At 55.6% G+C, this 24835-nt stretch overlaps 2 protein-coding genes across 2 annotated transcripts in view; one reads left to right on the top strand and one right to left on the bottom strand.

The window, feature by feature from the left end:
• SFXN3 (sideroflexin 3) lies at positions 256-7939 on the bottom strand. Its single transcript, XM_021072679.1, has 11 exons — positions 7805-7939; positions 6397-6560; positions 5604-5774; positions 5164-5262; positions 4732-4807; positions 4503-4588; positions 3859-3986; positions 3617-3666; positions 2678-2727; positions 2170-2217; positions 256-1900 (listed from the first exon to the last, which is right to left on the bottom strand). Exons 2-11 carry the CDS (start codon positions 6555-6557, stop codon positions 1804-1806), a joined length of 966 nt encoding a protein of 321 aa, XP_020928338.1. The 5' UTR covers positions 6558-6560; positions 7805-7939; the 3' UTR covers positions 256-1803.
• PDZD7 (PDZ domain containing 7) overlaps positions 8074-24835 on the top strand; it is a 23017-nt gene continuing 6255 nt past the window's right edge. The window contains 12 exon segments of the mRNA XM_021072670.1: positions 8074-9272; positions 9935-10314; positions 15357-15497; positions 15892-16066; positions 16564-16740; positions 16984-17131; positions 18556-18616; positions 19004-19411; positions 20137-20334; positions 22437-22487; positions 23425-23541; positions 23544-23599. Coding sequence (XP_020928329.1) covers positions 10092-10314; positions 15357-15497; positions 15892-16066; positions 16564-16740; positions 16984-17131; positions 18556-18616; positions 19004-19411; positions 20137-20334; positions 22437-22487; positions 23425-23541; positions 23544-23599 — 1755 coding nt within the window. The 5' untranslated portion in view covers positions 8074-9272; positions 9935-10091.

Genomic DNA, 24835 nt, shown 5'->3' with positions numbered 1-24835 from the left:
GTAACCATCGTGGCGCAGTGATTAACGAATCCGACTAGGAACCATGAGGTTGCGGGTTCATCCCTGCCTTGCTCAGTGGGTTAAGGATCTGGCGTTGCCGTGAGTTGAGGTGTAGGCCAAGACGCAGCTTGGATCCCGCGTTGCTGTGGCTCTGGCGTAGGCCAGCGGCTACAGCTCCGATTGGACCCCTAGCCTGGGAACCTCCATATGCCACTGGAAGCGGCCCTAGAAAAGGCAAAAAAAAAAGTAGACAGGTTTTCACTTTGTTGAGTAACAGTGGCACCATTGCTTTTATTACTTGTGGTCGGCTGGGGGAGCAGAAAAGTACTCTTAGAGGATCCCTGTGGGGCCTTCACCCCAATTCAGCCAGAGGTCATGGGAGTTGGAGTCAAGGCCCATCTCCGCACTCTGTGAGTTCACCAGCACAGACTCCATCCCCCAGCCCACCTCCTGTGTGGACCAACCACTGCTGCCTGGGCCCTTCATCCTCTTAGAGGTGGGAATGTTAGCAGGGCCAAGCCTCAGGAAAGAGAAGGAGCTAAAGTCAGGATTCTGCTGAATGTCTAACAAGGTCAATGGAACACAAAATTCCCTGTCTTAAGACTGTTCACTCAGGGCCTAGTGGCCCTTGAGGGTGTCCTACTTACACTCATTCAGATACCTGTGGAGTTTAAGCACCATTTCCACAGCTGTGTCCCTTTGTAAGAGGGTGCAGTGGGGGGGCTCTTAAAGGGGAATTCTTGTTCTGCTTTCATGGCTTTTTGGTTGAGGGAGGGGGTTGGGATTTAGGTTTAGATTTGAGGTTATGATGTCAGAGCAGACCAAGAATTCCTAGGATTGTGCCCAAAGATGCCCATAGGGCAGCATGGGGAAGATGGGAAGATGGCAAGAGCAGTATAGGATAGGGACACTCCTTTGTTCTAGCAGAGGAGAGGAGAGGTGCTGACCCATTCCAGGATATGGGGGATCGATGAGCCCCCTGCCTCCCTTATCCCGACATGTCTTCCTCCGCCGCCGGCCCAGTTCCTGAGTCAGCTTTGAGAGCCAGGAAGCAGAAGTCTGAAGGATTCAGCCCATTTTGGCCTGCTAATGTCCCTCAGTCTCTGTCCAGAAGGGGCAAGGTCCCATCAGAAATGACCTGGCTGGTGGAACAGGTTAGGCAAGAAACCTGTAGCGTGGCTGGTTGGCAGGTGGCAGGAGGTTAAAAAGGGAAGCCAGATATGAGGACATCCGGTAGAGCATGTACACACACACGGACCGCGTATGTACATATGTAGACACGTTAGCACAGGAGAAAGGGATTATGCGACCCTGCTTTTTGAAATCAGAGGAGGGAGTTCCCATTGTGGCGCAGTGGTTAACGAATCCGACTAGGAACCATGAGGTTGCGGGTTCGGTCCCTGCCCTTGCTCAGTGGGTTAACGATCCGGCGTTGCCATGAGCTGTGGTGTAGGTTGCAGACACGGCTCGGATGCCGCGTTGCTGTGGCTCTGGCGTAGGCCAGTGGCTACAGCTCCGATTCGACCCCTAGCCCGGGAACCTCCATATGCCGCAGGAGCGGCCCAAGAAATGGCAAAAAGACAAAAAAAAAAAAAAAAAAAAAAAAAAAAAGAAGAAATCAGAGGAGAGAAAAAGGCTTATGGGGGCACCTCTCCCAGCCTAATGGATTGCTGGTCCCAACAGCTGCTCTTCCACCAAGCCCCCTGCCCAGGACCAGGCAGATGGGAAGGTGGCAGCAATGGAAAGGTTCTGCTACAGCAGCAGCCCAAGGAGGTGGGGGCATGGGTGGGGGCTGACCCTCCCTCAAAGCCCCTTGTTGTAGTAAACCACTTTGATGCTGGGGTTTTGCTCGTGGATCTGAGCTCTCAGCTCCGGCTCCAGCCTGCTCACGTGTATGGAGCTGCAATAGAACAGCACAGGCAGGCTGAGTGTCCGCTGAAAGCACCCCACTCAGACTAAGGGATCACCACACCTCCTCCCCACCAGGCTGCTGAATCTTCTCCTTTGGAGGCCAGAAGGCCTAGATCATTGTCATCCCCTCAGCCCCCAGAATAAGCTGAGTGCCTGCCAGGCCTCCTCTGAACACACTGAAGGAACCCAAGATTGGCTGCTTCCAGAGATGTGGAGACCTGTCCAGAGCCCCCAGCCCAGCCCAGCAGCAGCACTTACCTTCTCTGGGGGAACAGGGCACAGCACAGGGGGGTGGCAAACACCAGGCTGGGGAAGAAGAGTGTTGGAAAGGCTTGTGAAGCCTGATCTGAGGGTGTTCCTTCCCTGCACCCCACCCCATCTCTGGAGACAGCCCCTAGGGATGGAGATTGATTAAAGCCAACAGCGACATTAGGTTCTGGCTGAGGAAAAGGCCTCCAGAGCACCCAGAGCACCACAGCCAGAAACAGAATCAGGAATTAAACGTTCAAGAAGCTCTGCGATGGTACCAAAAGGTATATTTCCATGGTTTCCATGGTGGCTGAAGATTAGAACCTCTTCGCTAGACTCTCGACCTTAAAGGACAGAGATCACCCCCAACACACAGTATGCCTCACAGGTGCCCAAGGCCCCGACCAGCCGAATGTATGAATGGTGCACATAAATATTCTAAAAGCAATAACACCCACCCACATCCACCACTGAAAGGACACTCCCACACACTCTGGCTAATTCCCTGCACACTTACCAGAAGCCCACCAGCCCCACCTGCAGGGGTGCCCCTAGCCAGGGGCGGCGCTGTGGGAAGAGAGATAATATAAGGAAGGGCCTGTGTCCCCTGCCCGCCCCCGATCCCAATCCATCCACCCACCCACCTATCTGTATCCCATCAGCCCTGCCCACGAGGCTCCGATACCTGGCCCCTTTCTTTCTCCCAATCCCATAACAGGTTGGGACCTCAAGATCACCACCCTCCACTCCAACCAGGGCTGGAGGTTTGCCAATGCCCTCCCCAACATCCCACCACCCAATCTCACCTCACACTCCCTCCAGAAGCTGCTTTCTTCAGGAAGCCTCCTCTAACCCTCTACTCCCTCCCTCCCATCCCAGTGCACGAATCTGTCCCTTTCCAAACACATCTCCTGCTCTGCTCACTCTTCTCTATTTGCTCCAACCATGGAGGCCACCATTCTGTTCCTTCAATGTGCATGGTTGGTACCCGATAAATATTTGAGGATAAACGATTCAATGGATGAGCCAGAGCTTATATTCCTGTGGCTTGCTGATCTGCCCTGTTTGTGCATGTGTGAGTCTCTGTGTGTGTGTGGTGTGTGTGTGTGTGTGTGTGTGTCAATGTTGTTTGTAGGTGAGCACATGAGCATGATGTTAAGCGTGACAGTGACAGTCCCTCCCTAGGTGTGTCAGAGGCCTCTGGAGTAACACCAGCTTCCTTCGGACAGAATCTGTCCTTCCCTTCCCTTCTCCTCCTGCGCCCTCTGTGTTCCTTTATTCCAGTCCAGTTCACTCATGCTGAATGAGTGAATGGAGGTGCAAGGGGCGGAACAGGGGTGGGGCAAACAGGTGGCAAGTCTTAGACACAGGACAGGCTGGAGAGGAGGTTGGGGACTCGTCACTTCTGCTCCTAGCCACCACTACTTCCAGAATGGGAGAGGTGAGAGTGACCTACCTTCAGGAAGTCTTTCTTCTCCAGACTGTCCATGATCACGGGGGGAATGGCTGAGGGCAAAGCAGGGCAGGGAGGGAGTTAGTGGAGTGAAAGTCAGGACCCTAAGGAAGCGGGGAATCCCCCTTCACAGCTCTTCCCTCTTCCCCTGAATCTTACAGCTCCCGTAAACCTCAAAACCCCTGGATAATGGCACCCCTGTCTCTCTGAGCCTCCCGTGCCCCACCGAGCCACCCCTGCCTCACCCATGGCAGGAATCGCCATGCAGATTCTTGATATCACCACCTGGAAAATTCCTTGTTTGGCTGCAGCCACTGAGTGGCCAAGCCTCTGACCTTCTTCATTGGTCACGGGGATGCCTACTTGCAGCTCCCTGAGAAAGGAAGGGGGTGAGAGTTAGATCACAGGCCCCACACCCGAACTGCAAGGCCCTCATGGGCAGCTAGTCCCTGGAGCCCCTCGGATGGCCTACTTTTTTTTTTTTTTTTTGCCTTTTTTGTGTGTCTTTTCTAGGGCTGCACCCGCAGCATATGGAGGTTCCCAGGCTAGGGGTCTAATCGGAGCTGCAGCCGCCAGCCTACACCACAGCCACAGCAACGCCAGATCCGAGCAGTGTCTGTGACCTACACCACGGCTCACAGCAATGCCGATCCTTAACCCACTGAGTGAGGCCAGGGATGGAACCTGCAACCCCATGGTTCCTAGTCGGACTCATTAACCACTGGAGCCATGACGGGAATTCCGGATGGCCTAGATTTAAAGGCTGGTTCTCTGCCCCTTCCCCAGGATCCCAGCATCAGACTGAGACTGGGTCTGGCAGCTCAAGCGGCTGGCTGGTGTGCCTACATGCCCTCTGGCCATGCATGTGCCAGCAGCTGGGACCACTCACCTCTGCCTCATCAGGGGGATGTTGATGCAGTTGGCAGCTGCCACAGCTGCAAAGGGCACAAATCTGCCGACCAGCGGGGGTAGATGCTGGGGGAGGGAGGAGATGTCACTTAGCGGCCCCAAGGGCCGTGGGGTGGAGAGGAACTCTGAGGGTGGGGTGGAGGAGTGAACGGGAAGGAGGCAGGTAAAGCACGAACCAGGGAGACAGTGCAATGGGGGAGGGCATTTACCTTGGTGAGGGATTTGAGTCCCAGGGCCGTGGCCACAGCCCCAGTGGTGGCACTCACATAGGCTGTTCCCAGCTGCCTGTGGGTGGAAGAGCCAGGACACAAGGCAGGAGGTGAACAATGCAAATGTGGCTCTTTGCTTTAAGGATGTGCCAAATCTTCAATACATGGAGCGTGGGAGGGTGGCCTTATTGTGGAGAAACGTCTCCCCTGCTCCCGTATAGACTTGTCCGGAAGCCCCGGTCACTCCCCTTGAAGAGAACTGGGTCCCCCAAAGCATACATGAGAAGACCCCATGCCCTCAGTCAAGCCAGGACAGTGGCGGGTGGGGGCAGGCTGAGAGGAGGGCACTGAGCCACCGGCTACATGGGCCCTCAGGGAACACGAGAGAGCAACGGAGGGCGGGGAGAAGAGCCCCTGGGGATGAGCTCTCACCCCACGGTGATGGGAGCGTCTCCACTGCGGTTGGAGTAGTTAACAATGGCATTGAAGGATTGATTCACCCACTGCCAGAACACCACGGTTGGGGTCTTCCTGGGGAACAAAAAGGCTTACTTCGACAGTGTCCCTCCTTCTTGGACCCCAATCATAAAACCCCAAAGCTTAGCCCCAAACCCTCAGGGGAGGCCCTGTTGATGACCCTAGAACCTGCTCCAGTGACCCCTGCATGGTCGTCCTTACACAAACACACCCATGGTCTCTGGGGTGGGAGGACCCCTGACCGAGTTCAGAGGAAGGGAAGGGATTCTAACACAAGCTCTCACCCATCTACTATTTTCTGCCCAAATTGGCCCAGACCGGAAGTGCCTAGTCATCAAGTTATGCTCTAGCTTGGACAGAGCACCCAGGGAGGAGACACACAGGATAGAACCTGCCTGTAGAAGGTGAGCATGCAGCCGGTGATGGTCATGTTCATGGGCACCTGGGCTGACATGCGGCCAATCAGGACCACCTTCTCCCCTGTGTCCGGATGGAAGGCAGAGTCGTACACATACTTGGCCCGCCACAGCTGGTCCTCGGTGAGCCCTGGAGTCACCACGCCGGCCCTGCAGGGGTTGGCAAGGAGCAGACAGCAATTCTAGGGGCAGATCCCCCCACCCAAGCCCTGCCCACGCAGCTCAGGAGAAGTCTGGGCATAGGATCAGGTACTTTGGCCCTCAACCTCGTAATAAAGAAGCTCCTTACTTCTGGGGAAGAATTAAATTGTCGCGGAAGGAAGGCTCCTATTGCTATTTCCCTTCTTAGCCACACATAGAAGGGTGCCCTTCTGACTCTGCCCAAATGCTGGGTCATGAGTAATGGTGGTTTCCAACGGGTCACAAATGGCTGGGGTGTTGCAAGAGTTTTTCCTCCTGCCCTCCTACCTCCTTGGGACCCAAATTTGAGCCCCTCTATCCTTGTATAGGGTGGCCCAGCAGTGGAACAGGTCCTTGTAAAGTATGAAGCATAGAGCAGCCCCCTGACCATAAATATTAATACTACCTTCTCAAGCCAAACACCCTGAAATTTTTTGGGTTAACGTTCTGTGCCCTACTTGTCTGTGATTCCAACAGATAGGGCTAGGGAGTAGGGGTTGGGGTGGAGGAGTGGAACAGGGGAGACAGGTGCAAAGGGTACTTTATTAATGGCAGGGAAGGAGACCCTGGGTCAGTTGGGGTTGGGAGTCACCTGTAGTTCTGCACGATGTTCCGGGAAGCTTCCAGCTGTGCCCCAGACAGCAGCAGATTTCGAGGGTCGGTCACAGTGAAGAAGTGCCGGGCTCTACCCAGGAAAGTGCTTTGGTCCCAGCGAGGTTCCTGGATATTGATATCTAAGGGCAACTCACCCATTTTCTGCAGGGGAGGGACCAGAGTCAGAGGACTCCAAGGAGAGGACCCAAGGACTCCACATGGGGCCAACTTTGGTAGCCCTACCCTGGTCCCTGGGCTTACTGCCAATCCCTTCTAGAGCTCAAGGTGATTCTGGATACGTAAGCAAGGATGTGGGGGAGGGGAGCTGTTTTCTAGGCAGTGTCCTAGCTCAGGGACCTGCAGACACAGGAGAAGGGGACAGGGGAGAACAGAGCCAGGAAAACAGATGTCCTTGTGCTCTGGCCTGGCACAGATTTCCATGAGTGAGGATTTACATGTGTGTGGTTGATGCAGCAGCAGCAACAAATCCTCTACAGCTATTCATGTGCTCTGTATGCACAAACATGCAGATTATATGCATCACACATCCATGTTCATTCAGCTTTAGGCCCTGGCTGCCCTGAGCCTACATACAAACCCCTAAGGCTGTTTGGAAGACGGTATAAGCCATCCCACACCCCAAGCCCGGACTGGAGGAGAGCAATGGCTCATTGGCAACTCTAAGGCTTATCTATTCCAGATCTCTAAAAGGTGACTCTGAAGCCTGCCAGCTAGGTATGCCCACAGGCATGCACGCACAAGTTCCCCCCTCCAGAGCCACCTTCCTCATCCCACACAGAAGGGCCCAAGGATCTCCTTGTTTCCCACCTGGGCAGGGCTGACATAGACACCCATCCCACCTCTCCCTGAGCCACTGGCCTCAAAAGAAGCAGGGTTCAGTAAGTGACCCCTCCATTCAGCCCAGAAAGGCAAGCCTGAAGCCGCCATCTGGCTGTGTTGGGCAAAATCCTACAGAATGACTAATCCTCTCCAACCACACTTCCTCCCTCGCAGGCAGACACACCCTCCGCTGCCTTGCACACTCATATTCACATACCCACACACAAAGACAGCAGCATACATGCCCTACCCAGACTTACAAATGGAGTGGACACGCCCTGCATACAAAGACCGTTACTTGCACGCACACACACACACACAGCCCATATCTATCAGTTGCAGACACTTTATTGTGTGATCCATAGAGCCCCACCCCGACATTCCTTCCCCAACTAACCTCCCCTCCGGCCCCATGGACCTCCCTTGAGCCGAAGATACTGAATCTCACACTGCCTGGAAGTGTGCTGAAGAGAGAGCACTTCAAGGCAGCTTTCCTCTCTGACTCCCAGCCCTCAACCCGCTATTTTCCTGACCCCCGGACCCCGCCCGGCACAGCGAGCACTCACGCTCTCCTGGGCTCCCCGGCTCCCGGCCTCTGCAGCTCTTAGGCCCGCCTTCCTCTGCGCCCGTCGCCCCCGCCCTCACACCCATCAAGCACACGTCACGTGTGACGCTCACTAGCCTGAGAGGCTGGGGCTCCCTCGGCGCATTCGCCTGGCGTGGCCAGGGATTGGCAGAGCCTGGGGGCGTTGGGTATCATTAGGGGCGACGCCCCCAGCCCGGTCCACCGAGACCGGCCCTACGGTGCCTCCCAGAGCCAATCCCGACTCCAGGATCAGTTCTGGCCCTGTCCCCAGCCCGAGAGAGGAGGGGAAGAGCGGCGGGCGCTGCCCCATTTGCTCACAGTGCCTTGGTTGGCCTCGGGAGGCACCGGGTTTCTTCAGCAAGGGATCTGGGTGCCCAGGGTGAAGGCGCGCGACGTGGAGGGGCATCCACTGATGGTGCGCTCGGAGGGACTCGGGTTACCGCCGGCTTGTTTACTCGATGGCTGCCTTGGCAGTGGCCTCTGCCTACTTGCCCCCCTGGGCGCCTCTCCTGGTTCCCACAAGCTCCTCTCGCAGCACCTCAGCACTCGCACCAGTGTGGTTCTTCTCGTGCCTGTGCCCCTTCTATGTCCCCAGTCCTTTCCTCCTTCCTAGTCCCCTCCTTACTCCCTTCTGTAACCTCTAACTCTGCTAGGGTGCCCAGTTTCTTTATGCCCGCAATTTCTACCCCTGCTTCGCAGACCCTGGCCCCAGTCCCTGCTCTGGGTGTGAAGGGGCGGAAATCTCAAGATCCCTCTGTCCTATCAAGGAAGTGGATCAAAAAGATTCTTCCTCCTAGTGTCCTGTTATCAGCTGCCTCCCCCCCCCCCGCATACATTCCAGAACTGGGTGGCCAGAGAGACACTTTCTGATATAGAAGGAGGATGCATGTGAAGGCAGCGCTCAGACACACACACACACACACACACACACACACACACACACGCACCCTCACCCAATCATCATTCAGAGCATGCGTGCCACACACCCATGCTCCTGCCCACCGCAGGCTCACACCCCGCTGTTGGGTGACATCCTCACTGAGGCCTCAGGGATCACTGCAGAGGGGTGACAATTCCACGAGTCCTGGCAGCTGGCTTGGCCTGGAGAAGACAGGGTTCTGGGCTCCCCTGAGCTGTACAGGTAGCGGGAGCAGAGCAAGCCAAGGCCCCAGCCCTAAGTTCGTGGTACAGAGTGGGGCATCCGAACTCAATTGGAGTGTGTAGAACCCAGCGACCCCAGCCCAGGTTGCGAACTGCGTTCAGGGGCACCCAAGGGAGGCGGAGGGAGGAATGACTGGCGTCGCTCCCAGCCAATGGGAGCCCGGGGCTGCACTAGCCTGCCCCATTCCTGCCGCCTCCGCGGGGCGTGGGCGGGGATTCCGCGGCTGCTGCGGTATTGCGCGCGCCCGCGGGCGGGCGAGGCCGGCTGCGGCCGCACAAGCAAGCAGGTGAGAGGGGCCGGGAGGACCGAGCCGGGGGTGGGGTGCTGCGTTCTGGGTCCCGGAGTTTCTTTGGGGAACTTGGTTCCAGGTTTTGCGCGGTATGTTGAAGGGCTCTCGACAGCAAGTCCTTACCCCAAGCCTGGATGGGGGGTGGGGGGGTAGGGGTGGAGGGGACTGCAGCCTGGGACCTGGGGATCTCTAGGGGCCGAGGAATCTCTGGGGCCTTTGGCTGCAGCTGTGCCACGTCCTGGAGCCCCTCGAGGGCCAAGCCCTTGGGGCTAGTCCTCTACCCACATACACTTGAGAGGCGGCGCAGTGAACTATTCTGGCCCCGGTTTCTCTCACACTGCTTGAAGCCCTAGGGCTGACGATAATTCTGTCTCCTCTCTTTCCGCCTCTACTGAGGACGGGGGACTTGTGGAGGAGATGACTCAGCTGAGAGCAGGAACTAGGGGTGAAAGAGGGGTTCCCATCCACCTTGTTGTATAAATAGTTCCAAAAGCCCATGATGGTGCCGGAACTGGGCATTTCTCTGGTCATGGGTGGGAGAGGTGAGGGTCTTACGGCATGTCAGGGAGGACGCACAAACCAGGGGGAGGGAGGGAGGTTTTGGGGGCTGCAGGGGCGGCATTCTCGCCCGTTCCCCAATCCTGGCTCTCCCTGCGCAGGCCTGGAGCAGATACTCCTGGGACGCAGTGGGGTCTCCCAGTCTCTGAAGCCACAGTCTGCACAGAAGGCTCACAGAGCCAGGGCGAATGGGGCCTTCCTCTCGAGGGCTAGCAGGTTCCTTCTGAACCTGTAGGGTCCCCGCACAGTCTGGCCACCATGGCACGTGGTTTCGCAGTGGGCTTCGACCCACTGGGCCTCAGAGACCTAAGCTCCGGCTCTCTGAGCTCCCTCTCCTCCCGAGGCCACCTGGGCAGCGAGTCGGGCTCGGCAACGCGATACCTGCTGAGGAAGCAACAGCGGCTGCTGAATGGGCCCCCCCGCGGAATCCGAGCCTCATCGCCCATGGGCCGCGTCATCCTCATCAACTCCCCCATTGAAGGTGGGGGCAGGGCCCAGCCATGGGCCGGGGCACTGCTGGTGGGGGTAAGGGGCAGCGGGCGCTAAGCAGGAGGAGGCAGAGCCAATATGGGTGGGGGAACTCAACAGATAGAAGCCGTAGGGATGTGCCTCTGGTGACCTATTGACTCTTCCTCATTTACTCTTTTCTCACCTTCAGGTCAATCCTTTAGGTTTCCAGGATTGTGGAGAGATTGGAAGTGGGAGGTATGAAGGCAGGGAAGGGTGTGTGGTATGCTAGCCCCCAAGTGAGCAAGGCAAGGTATTGAATTGGCCCTTCCCTCCTGTGGACTCTGCCTTTCTCCAAACCCATTTGTGTATGACTTTGGTGTGTCGGGCAGGATCGCGAAGGACGTTCTTCATCAGCCAGCCTGTTGTGTGCCCTGCTCTGTGCTGGGCTGTGAGGGGTCAGTGCCCAGCTGGGCAGAGAGAATCAAAGGTTTCAGGTGCAGAAGGACAGAAATAGAGGTAGAGCAGCAAATGTTCTGAAGGGGGTTGGGGGGAAGAGGTGGGTCGAAGGTCTGGAGGGAGCCCCAGGCCTGGGCCCTGGAGGAAGGGGGCACTTAATCTTATGCAGTTGCTTAATGCCGTTTCATTGCACACCTATGCCAGCCATAGTTAGGTCCTGTGGGGGACCTACAGAGAAATAAGGCTCAATCTTCACCTTCCAGAAATTCACCATGTGGCAGGGCTGAGAGACAGAACAATGAGAGCAGCTGGTGCTGGAGTGGAGCTATCAGGAAGATTGCAGTGAGAAGTCTGGAGCATGGTGGGTGGGCTCTTAGGAGACAGCCTGGCTGCAGTGACAGATGTGGGGCGACAAAGAGCAGGTGGGCAAGGTGAGACCTTGAATGCCATCAGGAGAGTAGGGGCCCCCTGGGCCTAGGTTTTCTGTGGGCAGGACCAGATAAATATCTCCAGCTCCCCCCTGTCTCTCAGCCAGCGGAGTTCCCCTGGCTGGATCCCACACTGGACTTTTCAGACTCTGTTCCTCCCCTCTGACCTGTCTGAGCACTTCTTTCCCCTACCTGGTCCACCAGGGCAGGGATAGAGCATGTTGCTCAGGAGGCATAGTTTCACTGCACCTCACCCCCATCATCCGCCACACTCGGCCTCACACTCAGGTGAGCAGCAGAGCACTGCTGAGGGTCACTGCTGTCATTCTGTTATGGAGCAGAAGTTCCTAGGAGAGCCAGGAGACACAGAGGGGGAGGGGAGGCACTGCAGCATTGCCCTTGCAAGTCCCACTCATTAAAAGAACTACGCTATGGAGTTCCCTTCGTGGCTCAGTGGTCAACGAATCCGACTAGGAACCATGAGGTTGAGGGTTCGATCCCTGGCCTTGCTCAGTGGGTTAAGGATCCAGCGTTGCCATGAGCTGAGGTGTAGGTCACAGATGCGGCTCAGATCCTGCGTTGCTGTGGCTCTGGTGTAGGCCGGTGGCTACAGCTCCGATTAGACCCCTAGCCTGGGAACCTCCATATGCCGAGGGAGCGGCCCTAGAAATGGCAAAATGACTAAATAAATAAATAAATAAATAAAAGAACTACGCTATGCCTCCCCCCACACACCCGCATACACCCTACCCAGCTATGCAAGGGCTATGCCCACTGTCCCTCTAAAGATCCCCCTCCAGAAGTTCTATGATTGTTCTCTCCCTCTGTCTCACCCTTGTGCCCCAGTACAGCCAGGAAAGCAGCATCCCTTAGCAATGGAAGGATGGGGCATCGCTCCAACCAGCTGGACCCCTAGCCTGTCTGGGCTGGGAGTCTGCAGCCTGTGTCCCCTCTACCTGAGCAAAAACGTCTCCCAATTCCCCACAGCCCAGAGCCCCTCCCCTATGTTATTATTTAGATCATTCCAGAGGCCTAAAGTAGCTGATAAGGGGGACACTGTGGGAAGGAGAACATGGCCACCACATCACCCCCAAGAGTTCCCACCAGCACCTCAAACTCAGTGGGTCCCAGAGAAATGGCATTGTCTTTAATCCCAACCAGCCCTTTCTCCTCACTGCCTTAGCTCATTCATTTATTCATTGTTCTGCTTATTATTTCACTCAGTTAAAAAAACGCTTAGGGGAGTTCCTGTCATGGCTCAGTGGTTAGTGAACCCGAATATCATCCATGAGGACGAGGGTTCCATCCCTGGACACACTCAGTGGGTTAAGGATCCAGCATTGCCATGAGCTGTGGTGTAGGTCACAGAAGCAGCTCGAATCCCACATTGCTGTGGCTCTGGCATAGGCCGGCAGCTGTAGCTCTGATTGGACCCCAGCCTGGGAACCTCCGTATGCCACCAGTGCAGCCCTAAAAAGCCAAAAAAAAAAAAAAGAATTCCTAAGCCCCTACCAAGCTTGAGCTTACAGTCTAGCGCAAGAGTCTAGTGGAAGGAGAGATAATAAACAATACACAAATAAGCAAATGAATGGAGTTCTCTTGTGGCATAGCAGGTTAAGGATCTGGCATTGTCACTGCAGTGGTTGGGTTCAATCACTGGCCAGGAACTTCCATATGCTGCAGGTGCAGCCAAAACAAAATTAAAAAAAAAAAAAAAAAAGCAAATAATGGGAAAGGATGGTAAGAATCTTGAAGGGACTAATTTGTATGGTAGAGTGGTGGTTCTCAAACTTTAGAACATATCAGAATTGTCTGTCGAAAAGTGCTGGGCTCTACACCCAGAACATCCGATTCAGTGGGTCTGCAGTAAAACCCCACTTTAATCAGTTTTCTGGTGCTGCTGGTCCGGAGAGCTCGCTTTGAGAACCCTTCTAACGAAACTATCTGGGAGATAGCAGGGACTCTCTTAGGTAGGGTTGTGCAGGAAGGTTTCTCTGAGAAAGTGGTGTCTGAGCCAAGAGGAACTGGAACAGGAGCTGGTTTTATGAAGGTCTGGGCAAGAGCATCACAGGCAGAGGGCACACTGAAAGGACTGGCCTGTGAGCGGAGCAGGAAGGAGGTCAGTGTGGCCAAAGATCATGAGGCTGGGAAGGGTGGCCAGGTGCGAGGGCAGAGAGTTGGCAAGAGGGAAGCCCAGGGAGGGCATTACTGGGCCTGGGAGGAATGTGAAGTTCCTCCTAGAAGCAGGGGCAGGCATTGAAGTTTTTAATCAGGTGAAAGGCATGACCTCGTATGAAAGCCGGCCCTGGCCACTGTGCAGGGAATGGATTAAAGGAGGCAGAATCGGAGTTCCCATCGTGGCTTAGTGGCAGCGAATCTGACTAGTAACCATGAGGTTGCAGGTTCGATCCCTGGCCTCGCTCAGTGGGTTACATGAGGTTGCAGGTTCGATCCCTGGCCTCGCTCAGTGGGTTAAGGATCCGGCGTTGCTGTGAACTATAGTGTAGGTTGTAGATGCGGCTTGGATCTGATGTTGCTGTTGCTGTTGCTGTGGCTGTGGTGTTGGCCAGCGGCTACAGCTCAGATTTGACCCCTAGCCTGGGAACATCATATGCCATGGGTGCAGCCCTAAAAAGCAAAAAATAAAAAAAATAAAATAAAAAAAAATAAAGGTGGCAGAAGCGGAATCGAGGAAGTGGTGAGGGAGTTCCCAGTGATGAAGGGATGCCTGGAAGCCTGGCTAGGGTGGTGGAGGTAGAGAAGCTTCCAGCCTCAGAGGCCTCAAACTCCTAGGCTCAAAACCCCAGATTTGATATCCCCCTGGCTCAAGGCCCTAGAGAAGCCCCCTGGGAGGGACTGAGGAGAAAGAGGGTGGAGGCAAAAGAGCAAAATGCTCCTTGTCTGGGTGAAGAAGGTCCTGGGACCTGTGCAGATAGAATCAGCTAGGAAGCCCCGGCATCTCCCAGGCCTCTGTCCTGCACCATCCCTGCCTACAGGCTACCCCTGGGGATTTCTCCCCGGCTGCCCTGCTCCTGCATTGTAATCTGATTTCTCTTAGATTGAATAGAACTGTGGGGTCAGGGGGAGAGGGGGACTTCCCTTCTCAAGCACCTCTGAATAAGCCTTGCCCAAGAAGACCTCTCACCTTCTCACCTGGGACCCAGCTTATCCCTCCCACCCCCTTCCCTTTTCTCTAACCAAAAAAGCCCCCTCAAGGACCCACCTCTGAGCCTTTGCTCACTCCATCCCTTCATCTGTGCCTTCCCCGTCCTCTCCATCCATCCAGATCCTACCCATCTTCATCCTCCAAGAAACCTTCCCTGACAGATCCAATCCCTAAGGACCCTTCTGACTTTCCGCATCACTTATGGAGAGGGCCACTCTGGGCTTTGGGTACATACTGGAGCATGGTGGCATTTGGGGTTTCTCTCCTCATGTGGTCAGGTATCTCCTAGAGCCCTCACCTCCAGAATCACAGAGTCTACAAGATAGAAGGGGACTCAGGGATCCTTCTACAGCATCCTAGACAGGGATTTCCTAAGTATCAGCTCGTATGCCTCCAAAGATGGGGAACTCACTATCTTTCATGGAACATTCATTCCAGTGTCTGCCAGCTGGAGGTTTTAGAATGTTTTCCTTTATTAAATCTGCCTTCATATAACTCCACTCTGTGGGCTTGTTCCTGCCCTGCGGGTTACACAGACAAAAACCTCTAATGCCTTTCACAAAATAGCTCTTCAACTATTTGAAGATAGAGCCACCATGCTCGTCTCTGCTGCAAGCCGAAGAGCCCAGACTCCCTTGACTCTGCCCCATAGAATGGAACCTTGAAACTCTTTTCCATCCATTTGACTCTCAGAGTGGCAGGATTTTTTAGGAATTTGGCCTATCCTAGGCCCATAGGCATGTGACACTTAGTAAGGATTAGATACACACACACACACACACACACCTATATAATGAGGGAAAGAGAACAATGTCTTCTAGCATGGAACCCTGTCCTACCTGCTCTCACACCCTCCCTGGCTCCTGGTCTCAAAATCACCCAGAGAGGACTCTGAAATTAGCTGCCTATCCCCTCACTAAGGGCCCTGGGTGCCTGTGCCCAGCAACCCAGCCTTTGCAGGCCCCAAGTTGGGGAACCCAGAGTGGGCAGGGGGGATTCATGCCTATGTCCCCACCCCAACAGCGAACAGCGATGAAAGTGACATCATCCATGCAGTCCGAGTGGAGAAGAGTCCAGCTGGGAGACTGGGTTTCAGTGTTCGGGGTGGCTCTGAGCACGGCCTGGGCATCTTTGTCAGCAAAGTGGAGGAGGGGAGCAGTGCAGGTGAGCGGGGCCTCCAGGGGTGAGGTCCTGGGAGGAAAGGAACTTCAGCCTTGGAGGGACTGATCCAGTGGGGAGATGGAAGGGGCTAATGACGGGTCTGATGGGGGATACTCAGACCTTACCTGAGGATCCCAATCTCATCAAAGAAGTTTTACCCCAGAATTCTCTGGTGGCCTCACAGTTAATGATCCAGTGCTGTCACTGCTGAGGCTTAGGTCATTGCTCTGGTGCTATATTGATCCCTGGTCCAGGAACTTCTGCATGCCATGGGCATGGCCAAAAAAAGAAAGAAAAGAAGTTTTACCCCAGGAAACCCAGTCTGATGGGGGAGGGAGGCTCAGCCTCAGGCTAGGAGACTTCTCCCAAGTGGCCCAAGCCACCTTCCCTCCTGCAGAGCGGGCTGGCCTGTGCGTGGGGGACAAGATCACGGAGGTGAATGGGCTGAGCCTGGAGAGCACCACAATGGGCAGTGCCGTGAAGGTGCTGACGGGCAGCAGCCGCCTGCACATGATGGTGAGGCGCATGGGCCGCGTGCCGGGCATCAAGTTCTCCAAAGAGAAGACTACATGGTAAGCGGGTCTGGCCCCACCCCACCTGCCCCAGCACCACCACCCAGAGCTAGAGCTGGAGAGGCCAAGGGCACAGGGCTCAGCCTGGGGCCTGGCTAATATCCTCCCAGCCCCTGATGGCCCGACCTTGAAATGAGGAAAGGCCAGGTCTTTCCCCCAGCCCTCCTCCCAGCACTCTGCCACCCCAGACCCCAGTGGCTCTGGCCCCACCCATGCCGCTGCTGCTGTGAGCCAGCCTGGGGACAGTAACAGTGTCTATCTGTCTGGGACCTGGGGAGGATTGGAAGCAGGGCCTGGCAGCTGGAGCTGCTCAACAAAAAGCGATTCCTCTGGTTTCCTCGATTGGATGAAATCTACATCCCAGTGAAGGTCTCAGGTCTGGGAGTTCCCCCGAAGGCAGCCCTGCCTTTCCCACACAGTTGCCATGGCTGCTGGGAGGGGAAGAGTGGGTGGAGGTGGCTGGGGACCCAGGCTGAGGGCCCCGTGCTGTTGTTCAGGGTGGATGTGGTCAATCGGCGGCTGGTGGTGGAAAAGTGCAGCTCGACACCGTCCGACAGCAGCTCAGAGGACGGCGCACGGCGCATCGTCCACCTCTACACGACCTCTGATGACTTCTGCCTGGGCTTCAACATCCGAGGCGGCAAGGAGTTTGGTCTGGGCATCTACGTGTCCAAGTGAGGGCGGGGGCAGGGCATAAAACGCGGTCGGGCGGGAACCGGGGGATGGGTCAGCAGAGAGTCCTGGCCAATGACATGTCAACATGACCTACTGGGGGCGGGATCTGGAGACAGGGGCAGGGCTCACCAGGAGGAGGGTCAGGAACTAGGGCAACCCTGTACCCAAGGGAAGAGTCTGGAATCAATCAGGTGAGGGAGGGCAGCCAGGTGGCCTATCAGAATGCTCCTATCTGACCCCAGAGTGGACCACGGTGGCCTGGCAGAGGAGAATGGCATCAAGGTAGGGGACCAGGTCCTGGCGGCCAACGGTGTCAGGTTCGACGACATCAGCCACAGCCAGGCGGTGGAGGTGCTGAAGGGCCAAACGCACATCATGTTGACCATCAAGGTGGGTAGGACTGTGGGAGGGGGAGAGGGCAGACTCTAGCAAGGACGTCCCAGACCCCTCTGGCACCTAACACCGCCCATCGCCCTGCAGTTTATGACTTTCCACTGCCATGTGAGAGGTAGGGCAGGCATTATCCTCCTTCCTCTTTCACAGAAGAAGAAACTGAGGCTCAAGAGGCAACCTAGCTCAGGAATCACAGTCAGTTACTCCGTTGATCAGTAGCAGGGCCTGGTTCCAGTCCTGCCCGCTTCCCCCCCTCCCCCATGCCTCGGGCAGTGCCCTTTCACATGAGTGGTGAAGGTCCACGGTTGAAAGGAGAAAATGTCCCACCCAGAAGGAGGGGGTGGTAGCTGTGCCTGGGCAGCGCCTGGGTGGTGGGCATCCTCAGGGCACTGGGCAGGGAGGGCTGGGCTGGAGCCAGAGGTTGGATTTCAGGGGAGGCGCCTGGATTCATTATTCATGCGGGTCTCACACTTGCCTGAGGATCAGGTCCTTCTCACCCTGGCTCTCAGGGCAGGTGATGTCTCATTCTCCCCTAGCGCCCAACCCTGGCCTCTGCCCTGCTCCTCTCCCTTCTCAGCCCTCACCCATCTCACCATTCTGTGCCTCCTCTGCCACCTCCCACATCCCATTTCTCCCTTTCCTTCCTCTCAAATTATCCCAAACATTCCTCTTCTCCCCCATCTGCCCCCATTTACTCCATCAATATTTTTGAAAGCCACTATTTTTGAGGGCCACCATGCCAGGTACGGGGGCTGTACCCTGAACAAGACAGACAAGGGCTCTACTACTAAAGGCAAACAGACTCGGAGTTCCCGTCGTCGTGGCGCAGTGGTTGACGAATCCGACTAGGAACCATGAGGCTGTGGGTTCGATCCCTGGCCTTGCTCAGTGGATTAAGGATCCGGCATTGCCATGAACTCTGGTATAGGTCACAGACGCAGCTCAGATCCCACGTGGCTGTGGCTCTGGCACAGGCCAGAGCTCTGATTAGACCCCTAGCCTGGAACCTCCATATGCCATGGGAGCTGCCCTAGAAAATACAAAAAAAAAAAAAAGTTTAGACGCATGCGGAGTGTAACAACTGCCTTAAGGAAATTATCAGATAGGTGGGCTGGGGTAATTTGGGAAGGCCCTTTAATCAGGGAGGCCAGGACCTTTTAGCTCTGAGGAAGTGACACCTGTAGAGCTGGCCGTAAGCAGAAGGAAGAGAAGCCAGGCAGGAACAGCAAGTGCAAAGGCCGGGAAGTACAGAGGAACTCAGCACATTCAGAAATAAAGTGGCAAGTGTGGCTAGAGCATGATGAGCTCAGAGGAGAGTAATTGGGTTGAAAAATTGACTCCTGTCCTCTCACTCCCCCATTCTGACCCTCTCTTCTCACCCACTTCCCTGTGCCCTCTTGTGTCTACCATGCCCCCCTCAGGAGACTGGCCGGTACCCTGCCTACAAGGAGATGGTTTCTGAGTACTGTTGGCTGGACCGACGTAAGTGACCCGGCCCCCAAGTTGGGAGGGAAAGGGCTGAGGCCCAAAGATGGGGACAGAACCTCTGAAGAATAAATGGGCAGGAGCACCACGATCTCAGGACTTTCACATGCCCAGAGCCATTTCTGGGCTCCCCTCTGAGAAGGTGCAGGTTCTGTTCCAGCTCCCCTGAGGTCTGGAGTCCCAGGGGGTGGATGGAGGAGAGGTGACTTGCTTACGGTCTCTCAACTAGTCAGTGGAATGACTGCTGAGCAGCTAGACCCTGTGCTTCCAGCCTTGCTGCTGCCCAGTGTTCTCCCAGGCCCACAGGTGTTCTGCAGCCTGGCAGGGTCCCAAAGCCACCTGGTGACACCCCTGAGACGCCCCTGCCCTCCCCACTGCCTGCAGTGAGCAACGGGGTGTTGCAGCAGCTGTCGCCTGCCTCGGAGAGCAGCTCCAGCGTCTCCTCCTTCGCCTCCAGTGCCCCTTACAGCTCGGTCGAGGGCTCGGGCTCCCTGCCCTCTGAATGCATGGATGTCTGCCTGGGGCCTGAGGAGCTGGGCAGCCGGGACCCTGGCTGGGGGCGGGCGGACACGGCCATGCAGACAGAGCCCGACGTGGGGGGCCGTGTGGAGACCTGGTGCAGCGTGCGGCCCACAGTCATCCTCAGGGATACAGCCATCCGCTCTGATGGCCCCCCACCCACACGCCGCCTTGACTCCGCGCTCTCTGAGTCCCCCAAGACTGCCCTGCTGCTGGCCCTCAGCCGACCCCGGCCTCCCATCACACGCTCCCAGAGCCACCTGACTTTGTGGGGTACGTGGGGGATGGGTGGCTGCTGCTCTCCCCAAAGCCCCCCAGTCCAAAACCTATCTTGCCCCCTGTCCTGGGCCCCAAACCTTTCTTTGCCCCAGGTTTTGCCCCAGCTTCAGCCCCAGAATACACTCAGACCCAGCACTGGGCTCCATTTTAAACTAGTCCTGGGGGAGTTCCCATAGTGGTGCATGGGTAACGAACCCCACTAGGATCCATGAGGACACGGGGTCGATCCCTGGCCTCGATCAGCAGGTTAAGGGTACTATGCTGCTGTGAGCTGTAGCGTAGGTCACGGACGCGGCTCAGATCCTGTGTTGCTGTAGCTGTGATGTAGGCTGGCAGCTGAAGATCCAATTTGACCCCTAGTCTGGGAAGCTTCATGTGCCACAGGTGCGGCCCTAGTTATGGGCCCCAAACCTACCCTTAGTCCCAGCCCAGGTCAGGTCTGAGCTTCGAGCCAGCCCCTCCACCCTGGAGTTCCCAGGTCTGTCTACACACACACACACACCTCTCTGATATAGCTGCAGCTGTGGGTGGGGGAGGGGTGGAAAGTTGGAAGAGGAACCCCCAACCCTCCACCCCCATCCTCATCCCCTGTCCCCCGTAGCTGCAGATCCTGTCTGCCCTCGACTCTTCCTTCTCTCTGCCCCTCCCCACACCCCTGCCCCTCGTCCTTCCCTTCTCCCCACCCCTCCAGCCCTCCGGGTGCTTCCTCGTGTCTGCAGAGGAGAAGAAGCAGCGGAGGAAGGAGAAGTCGGGGTTCTCTGGGGAGAAGGGGGCCCTGCAGCGCTCCAAGACCCTGATGAACCTCTTCTTCAAGGGAGGGCGGCAGGGGCGGCTGGCAGGGGATGGGCACAGAGAGGCCTGGACGCTGGACAGCAGGAGCCCAGCCAAGCCCCGCCCCCGCCTGGACCTGGAGAAAGGTAAGTGCCAGGGGGTCAGGCAGGGAGGACAGAAGGGAAGTCCACTTCGGCATCCAGCAGCTCTGAGCTTAAGTCCTACACTGTCTCTTACTAGCTGTGAACCACCGCTTCACTCTGTGAGCCTCAGCTTCCTCATGAGTTAAATGGGAGTAATGATACCCACTTCCTTAGGAATAATGAGGCATGAAAGAATAGTGTATGTTGGAGTTCCCATCATGGCTCAGTAGAAACGAATCTGACTGGTATCCGTGTGGACCACAGGTTCAATCCCTGGCCTCCCTCAGTGGGTTAAAAGATCCGGCGTTGCCACGGGCTGGGGTGTAGGTCGCAGACGTGGCTCAGATCCAGCATTGCTGTGGCTGTGGTGTAGGCCAGAGGCTACAGCCCCAATTGGAGCCCTAGCCTGGGAACCTCCATATGCCATAAAAGAATTAGTGTATGTTAATCACTTAGTGCATTGTCTGACACACACAAGGTGCTCAGAAAATATAGTAGTGTCCTAGAGTATTATACTGCCTCATTGTCCCATTTTACAGAAGGGAAAACTGCTAAGAGTCACAGCATAGAAGATCTTGTGTCATCAGATACTTGCGCCCTTGGTGCTGAGGGGAGGCTGTTCACTCCTTTCCTGGAGCATTTAGCTTTACCTCTCCTGGCCAGCGCTCCACAGGCTCTCCCCAGTTCTAGAACCATCTTGAGAAAGGCCGTTTCTAGATCAGGGTCCAGGCAGAAGGGCCTATGCCGACTTCACTCACATCAAGGGCTTCCCAAGGACCCTGACGGAGGGCCTCTCATCTCTGGTGAGGCTCAGAGACTGCACCAAAAGTAGATGAGTTGAGACTCTTGAGGTTGCCTGTGACAGAAACTTAACTCAAACTAGCTTTAAAAGGCTATTGATTTAATTTGGGTCTAAAGATTTAAACAGTCTCCTCAGACATCCGGCCCCTTCATCTTTTTTTTTTTTTTTTTTGTCGCCTTTTTCTAGGGCTGCACCCGAGGCATATGAAGGTTCCCAAGGCTAGAGGTCTAATTGGAGCTGCTGCCTCCAGCCTATGCCACAGCCACAGCCATGCCAGATCCAAGCCACATCTGTGACCTACACCACAGCTCGTGGCGATACCAGATCCTTAACCCACTGAGCAAGGCCAGGGATCGAACCCGCAACCTCGTGGTTCCTACTCAGATTCATTAACCACTGGGCCACGATGGAACTCCAGGGCCCCTTCATCTTTTGGTTCCTCTTTTCCCCGGGTTGGCTTCATTATCTTGCTGGCTTTGCCCACTTGGAGGTAAGAGGGCCGCTGTTGCTTAGCAACCCAGGGGAAAGAGCTTCTCCTTAAATAGGTGCAGCTGAAGTCCTAGGCTCTCATTGGCCCAGCTGGGATCAGGTACCCAATACATCATTTGTGATGTGGGAGAGAGAGAGGGTGCTTTTGGAGGTGGCTAGCCTAGGTCATGTGTCCACCCTGGAGTACAGGGACTGAAAATGGTGGTGGTGGTAGGGTCCCCAGGTGAAATCAGGGTGCTGTTTCCAAAAGGGAGGGTGGATGTCGGGTGGGCGTAAACAACCAGAGGAAGGGGAGCTGGCCCCTGCCTCTCCTCAGGGTCTCAAGCTAACAGACCCTTGGAGAGATGATCCCTTCAAATCAGGGCAGGCCAGCCCCCTTCCCAAACCTGTCTTTCTTTCCACAGCCCCCAGGGCCCAGCCCTCTCCTGGTTCTCCTCTCATCTCTCTGGCCACTCCTTTCTCTCCTTCAAAAGCTCTTCTTTATCTCTTTGTCCTCTGAAGGTAGGTGCTCCCCCAGGATTTACCCCTGGGCTTCTTTGCTCCATTCGTTTCCTTCTAAGTGAACCTCCACGAGCAGAGTGCAGACTGCACCCTCTCTTGATCCAAAGCCTTCACTGCCGGTGAATGCACTCCCCAGCCTGAACATGGCCTTCAAGACCCTCCTTAATCTCCTGGCCTCTTGCTTCCTGGGCCCACCCACTTCCAGCCTTGAACACTCCATTCCAGCCAGTGATCCAGCCAGTCCTGAACCCCCAAACCCAGATTTTCATACTGAGGAATGGGGCCTGCCACTGAGCCTATTTCTTCTTCACAGCAGGTGGAGTGGGGCCCGTGCAGAAGTTTGTCACCTGGAGACTGAGAAGAGGTAATGTATGCATCCCTCTACCAAGCCTGGTTTATAGTAGAGCTGTAGAAGGTGTGCATGTTGGGGGTAGAAGCTAAGGGTCTTTGTGCTAAACTCAGGGTCAAGCATGAGGGATCAGATAGATGGGGAGGTGCATATTAGGGGCAGCTAAAAGAATTGGGCTAAGGGAGTTCCCATTGCAGTTCAGCGGTAATGAACCCAACTAGTATCCATGAGGATACGGGTTGGATCACTGGCCCTGCTCTGTGGGTTAAGGATCTCTCGTTGCTGCAAGCTGCAGTGTAGGTTGCAGATGCAGCTAGGATCTGGCATTGCTGTGGCCGTGGCATAAGCTGGCAGCTGCAGCTCCAATTTGAACATCCATATGCCACGGGTGCAGCCCTAAAAAAAAAAAGACTGAGCTGTGGCACAGTGGGTTAAGGATCTGGCATTGCAGCAGCTGTGGCATTAGCTAAAGCTGAGTCCCTGATTCAATCCCTGGCCCCTGAATCTCCATATGCTGTGGGTGTGGCTGAAAAAGAAAAAAAAAAAGATAAGGTTGCGGACAGATATCTGGGTTCATCTTTGAGGATTGGGAGCTTGAGTTGGGACTTCCAAAGACAGATTTTTGGGGAGATGAGGGAGGCAGCCTTTCTAGAACCCCAATAGGGAAGAGACTAGTATGACAGGTGCATGTTAAGGGCACCCAGGGGGCACTGGGCTGGAATTCCACTAAGGAATAGACTGGGGCGGGGTCTGTGTTGGCAGGCTGAGGGGCCGGATCAGGCAGATTGCTGTGGGAGACCATGGCGGGGAGCATCTGGACAAGGCTGAGGCTCATCAGAGGCACCTGGGCCTCTCAGCGGGCCTGTTCTGGGGTCTGACCCCATTGAGGGGAGCCTCTGCCTCTGCCGGCTCTTGGCTCCGTCATCGTTTCCCCTTGGCTTCTGCCCTGCAGACCGGGAGAGGGGCCGGGCCCTGCTCTCTGCCAGGTCCGGAAGCCCCTCAAGCCAGCTGCCCAGTGTGGATGAGCAGGTGCAGGCCTGGGAGAGCCGACGGCCTCTGATTCAAGACCTGGCCAGCGGCTGCTGACTGACGACGAGGTGCTGGCTGTCACCCGCCACTGCTCCCGGGTAAGCCTCCAGCCTGGCCCCAGCCCAGCACCTGGTCTCTCCGTCACCCAGAACCTCATTCATTCAGGCCACTGTCTGTTGACCAGTTATCTGGGCTCAACACTGTGAGGCTAGTGATCAGTAAAAGCAGAAGTCACCCCTGTCACCTAGGTATGTACACACACACACACACACACACACACACACACACACGCTGAGCTCATAGCCAGGAATGGAGGATAGACTGTAACTAGAATCTAAGCACTCGTAGTGACAAATCATATGAAGTGCTAGGAAGAAAAAGAATATGAGAAAACCACCAAAGAGGCACAGAATTAGATGGTGTGATCTGGGAGGGCCTCCCTGAGGAGGTGACATTTAAGCTGAGGAGAAAAGAAGCCAGATAGGCAATGAGACCCTGCAGTTACCTGTTCCATTCTCTGATCTCTTTTAAACTCCAACCCTCCACACCCCCCATGCCTCTGTCCACTCCTGGGTCAGTCAACAGGCCTGGTCTCATGCCAGGCCCCCTCCTTTGTTCCCCCCATTTACCCCACCCCCCAACATCTACATTGTTGTTCTCTGTTCCTTTCTACTTCAGGCAGAAGTAGAGGGCCCCAGTGTCGGGTAGGGGGTATATTTGAGGGATCTCTGTAGCCTGAATGTTGGGGAGGCTGTGGGGGGCACAGTCACCTCCTCTAGGAGGATTGGAAGGCCCTGTCCTCTTTCTGTGTCTCAAGAACCCCTGAGTTTCCTGTGATGGGTTCCCTGTGATGCATCTGCATCAGTGCATGTGTGAGCCTGTGTACCATGGCAAGCTGGGGAGTTCCCTCCAATTCCCTCTCCTTGGTCAGGGTGGGACTGTGTTGAATGTCTCTGTGGCTGGTGCATGTCATGTCTCTGGCTGGGTTTGTGTTGACCGAACTGTGTGATTATATCTGTGTGTGTGTGTGTGTGTGTGTGTGTGTGTGTGTGTGTGTGTGTGTCTAAAACATGTGTGCTGCCTGGAAACCAAATTAAAATAATTAATGAGGGGAGCTCCTGTTGTGGCTCAGTGGTTAACGAATCCGACTAGGAATCATGAGGTTGTGGGTTCGGTCCCTGGCCTTGCTCAGTGGGTTAAGGATCCGGCGTTGCCGTGACCTGTGGTGTAGGTTGCAGATGCAGCTCAGATCCCTCATTGCTGTGGCTCTGGCTTTGGCCGGTGGCTACAGCTCCAATTGGACCCCTGGCCTGGAAACTTCCATATGCCGCAGG

The sequence above is a fragment of the Sus scrofa genome, chromosome 14, assembly GCF_000003025.6.
Source record: "Sus scrofa isolate TJ Tabasco breed Duroc chromosome 14, Sscrofa11.1, whole genome shotgun sequence".
In the NCBI taxonomy this organism is placed as follows: domain Eukaryota; kingdom Metazoa; phylum Chordata; class Mammalia; order Artiodactyla; family Suidae; genus Sus; species Sus scrofa.
Note: the sequence above shows the minus strand (reverse complement) of the source record. Positions and strands in the feature narration are given on the sequence as shown.

Bases quoted from the DNA above. Each gene is read 5' to 3' on its own strand.
- SFXN3 (XM_021072679.1), bottom strand. From the start codon at position 6,557: ATGGGTGAGTTGCCCTTAGATATCAATATCCAGGAACCTCGCTGGGAC. The intron at 2,728-3,616 runs GTAGGTCACTCT...CTCTTCCCACAG, and splicing joins AGAAGAAAGACTTCCTGAAG to CGCCGCCCCTGGCTAGGGGC. The intron at 1,901-2,169 runs GTAAGTGCTGCT...GTTCTATTGCAG, and splicing joins GCCCTGTTCCCCCAGAGAAG to CTCCATACACGTGAGCAGGC.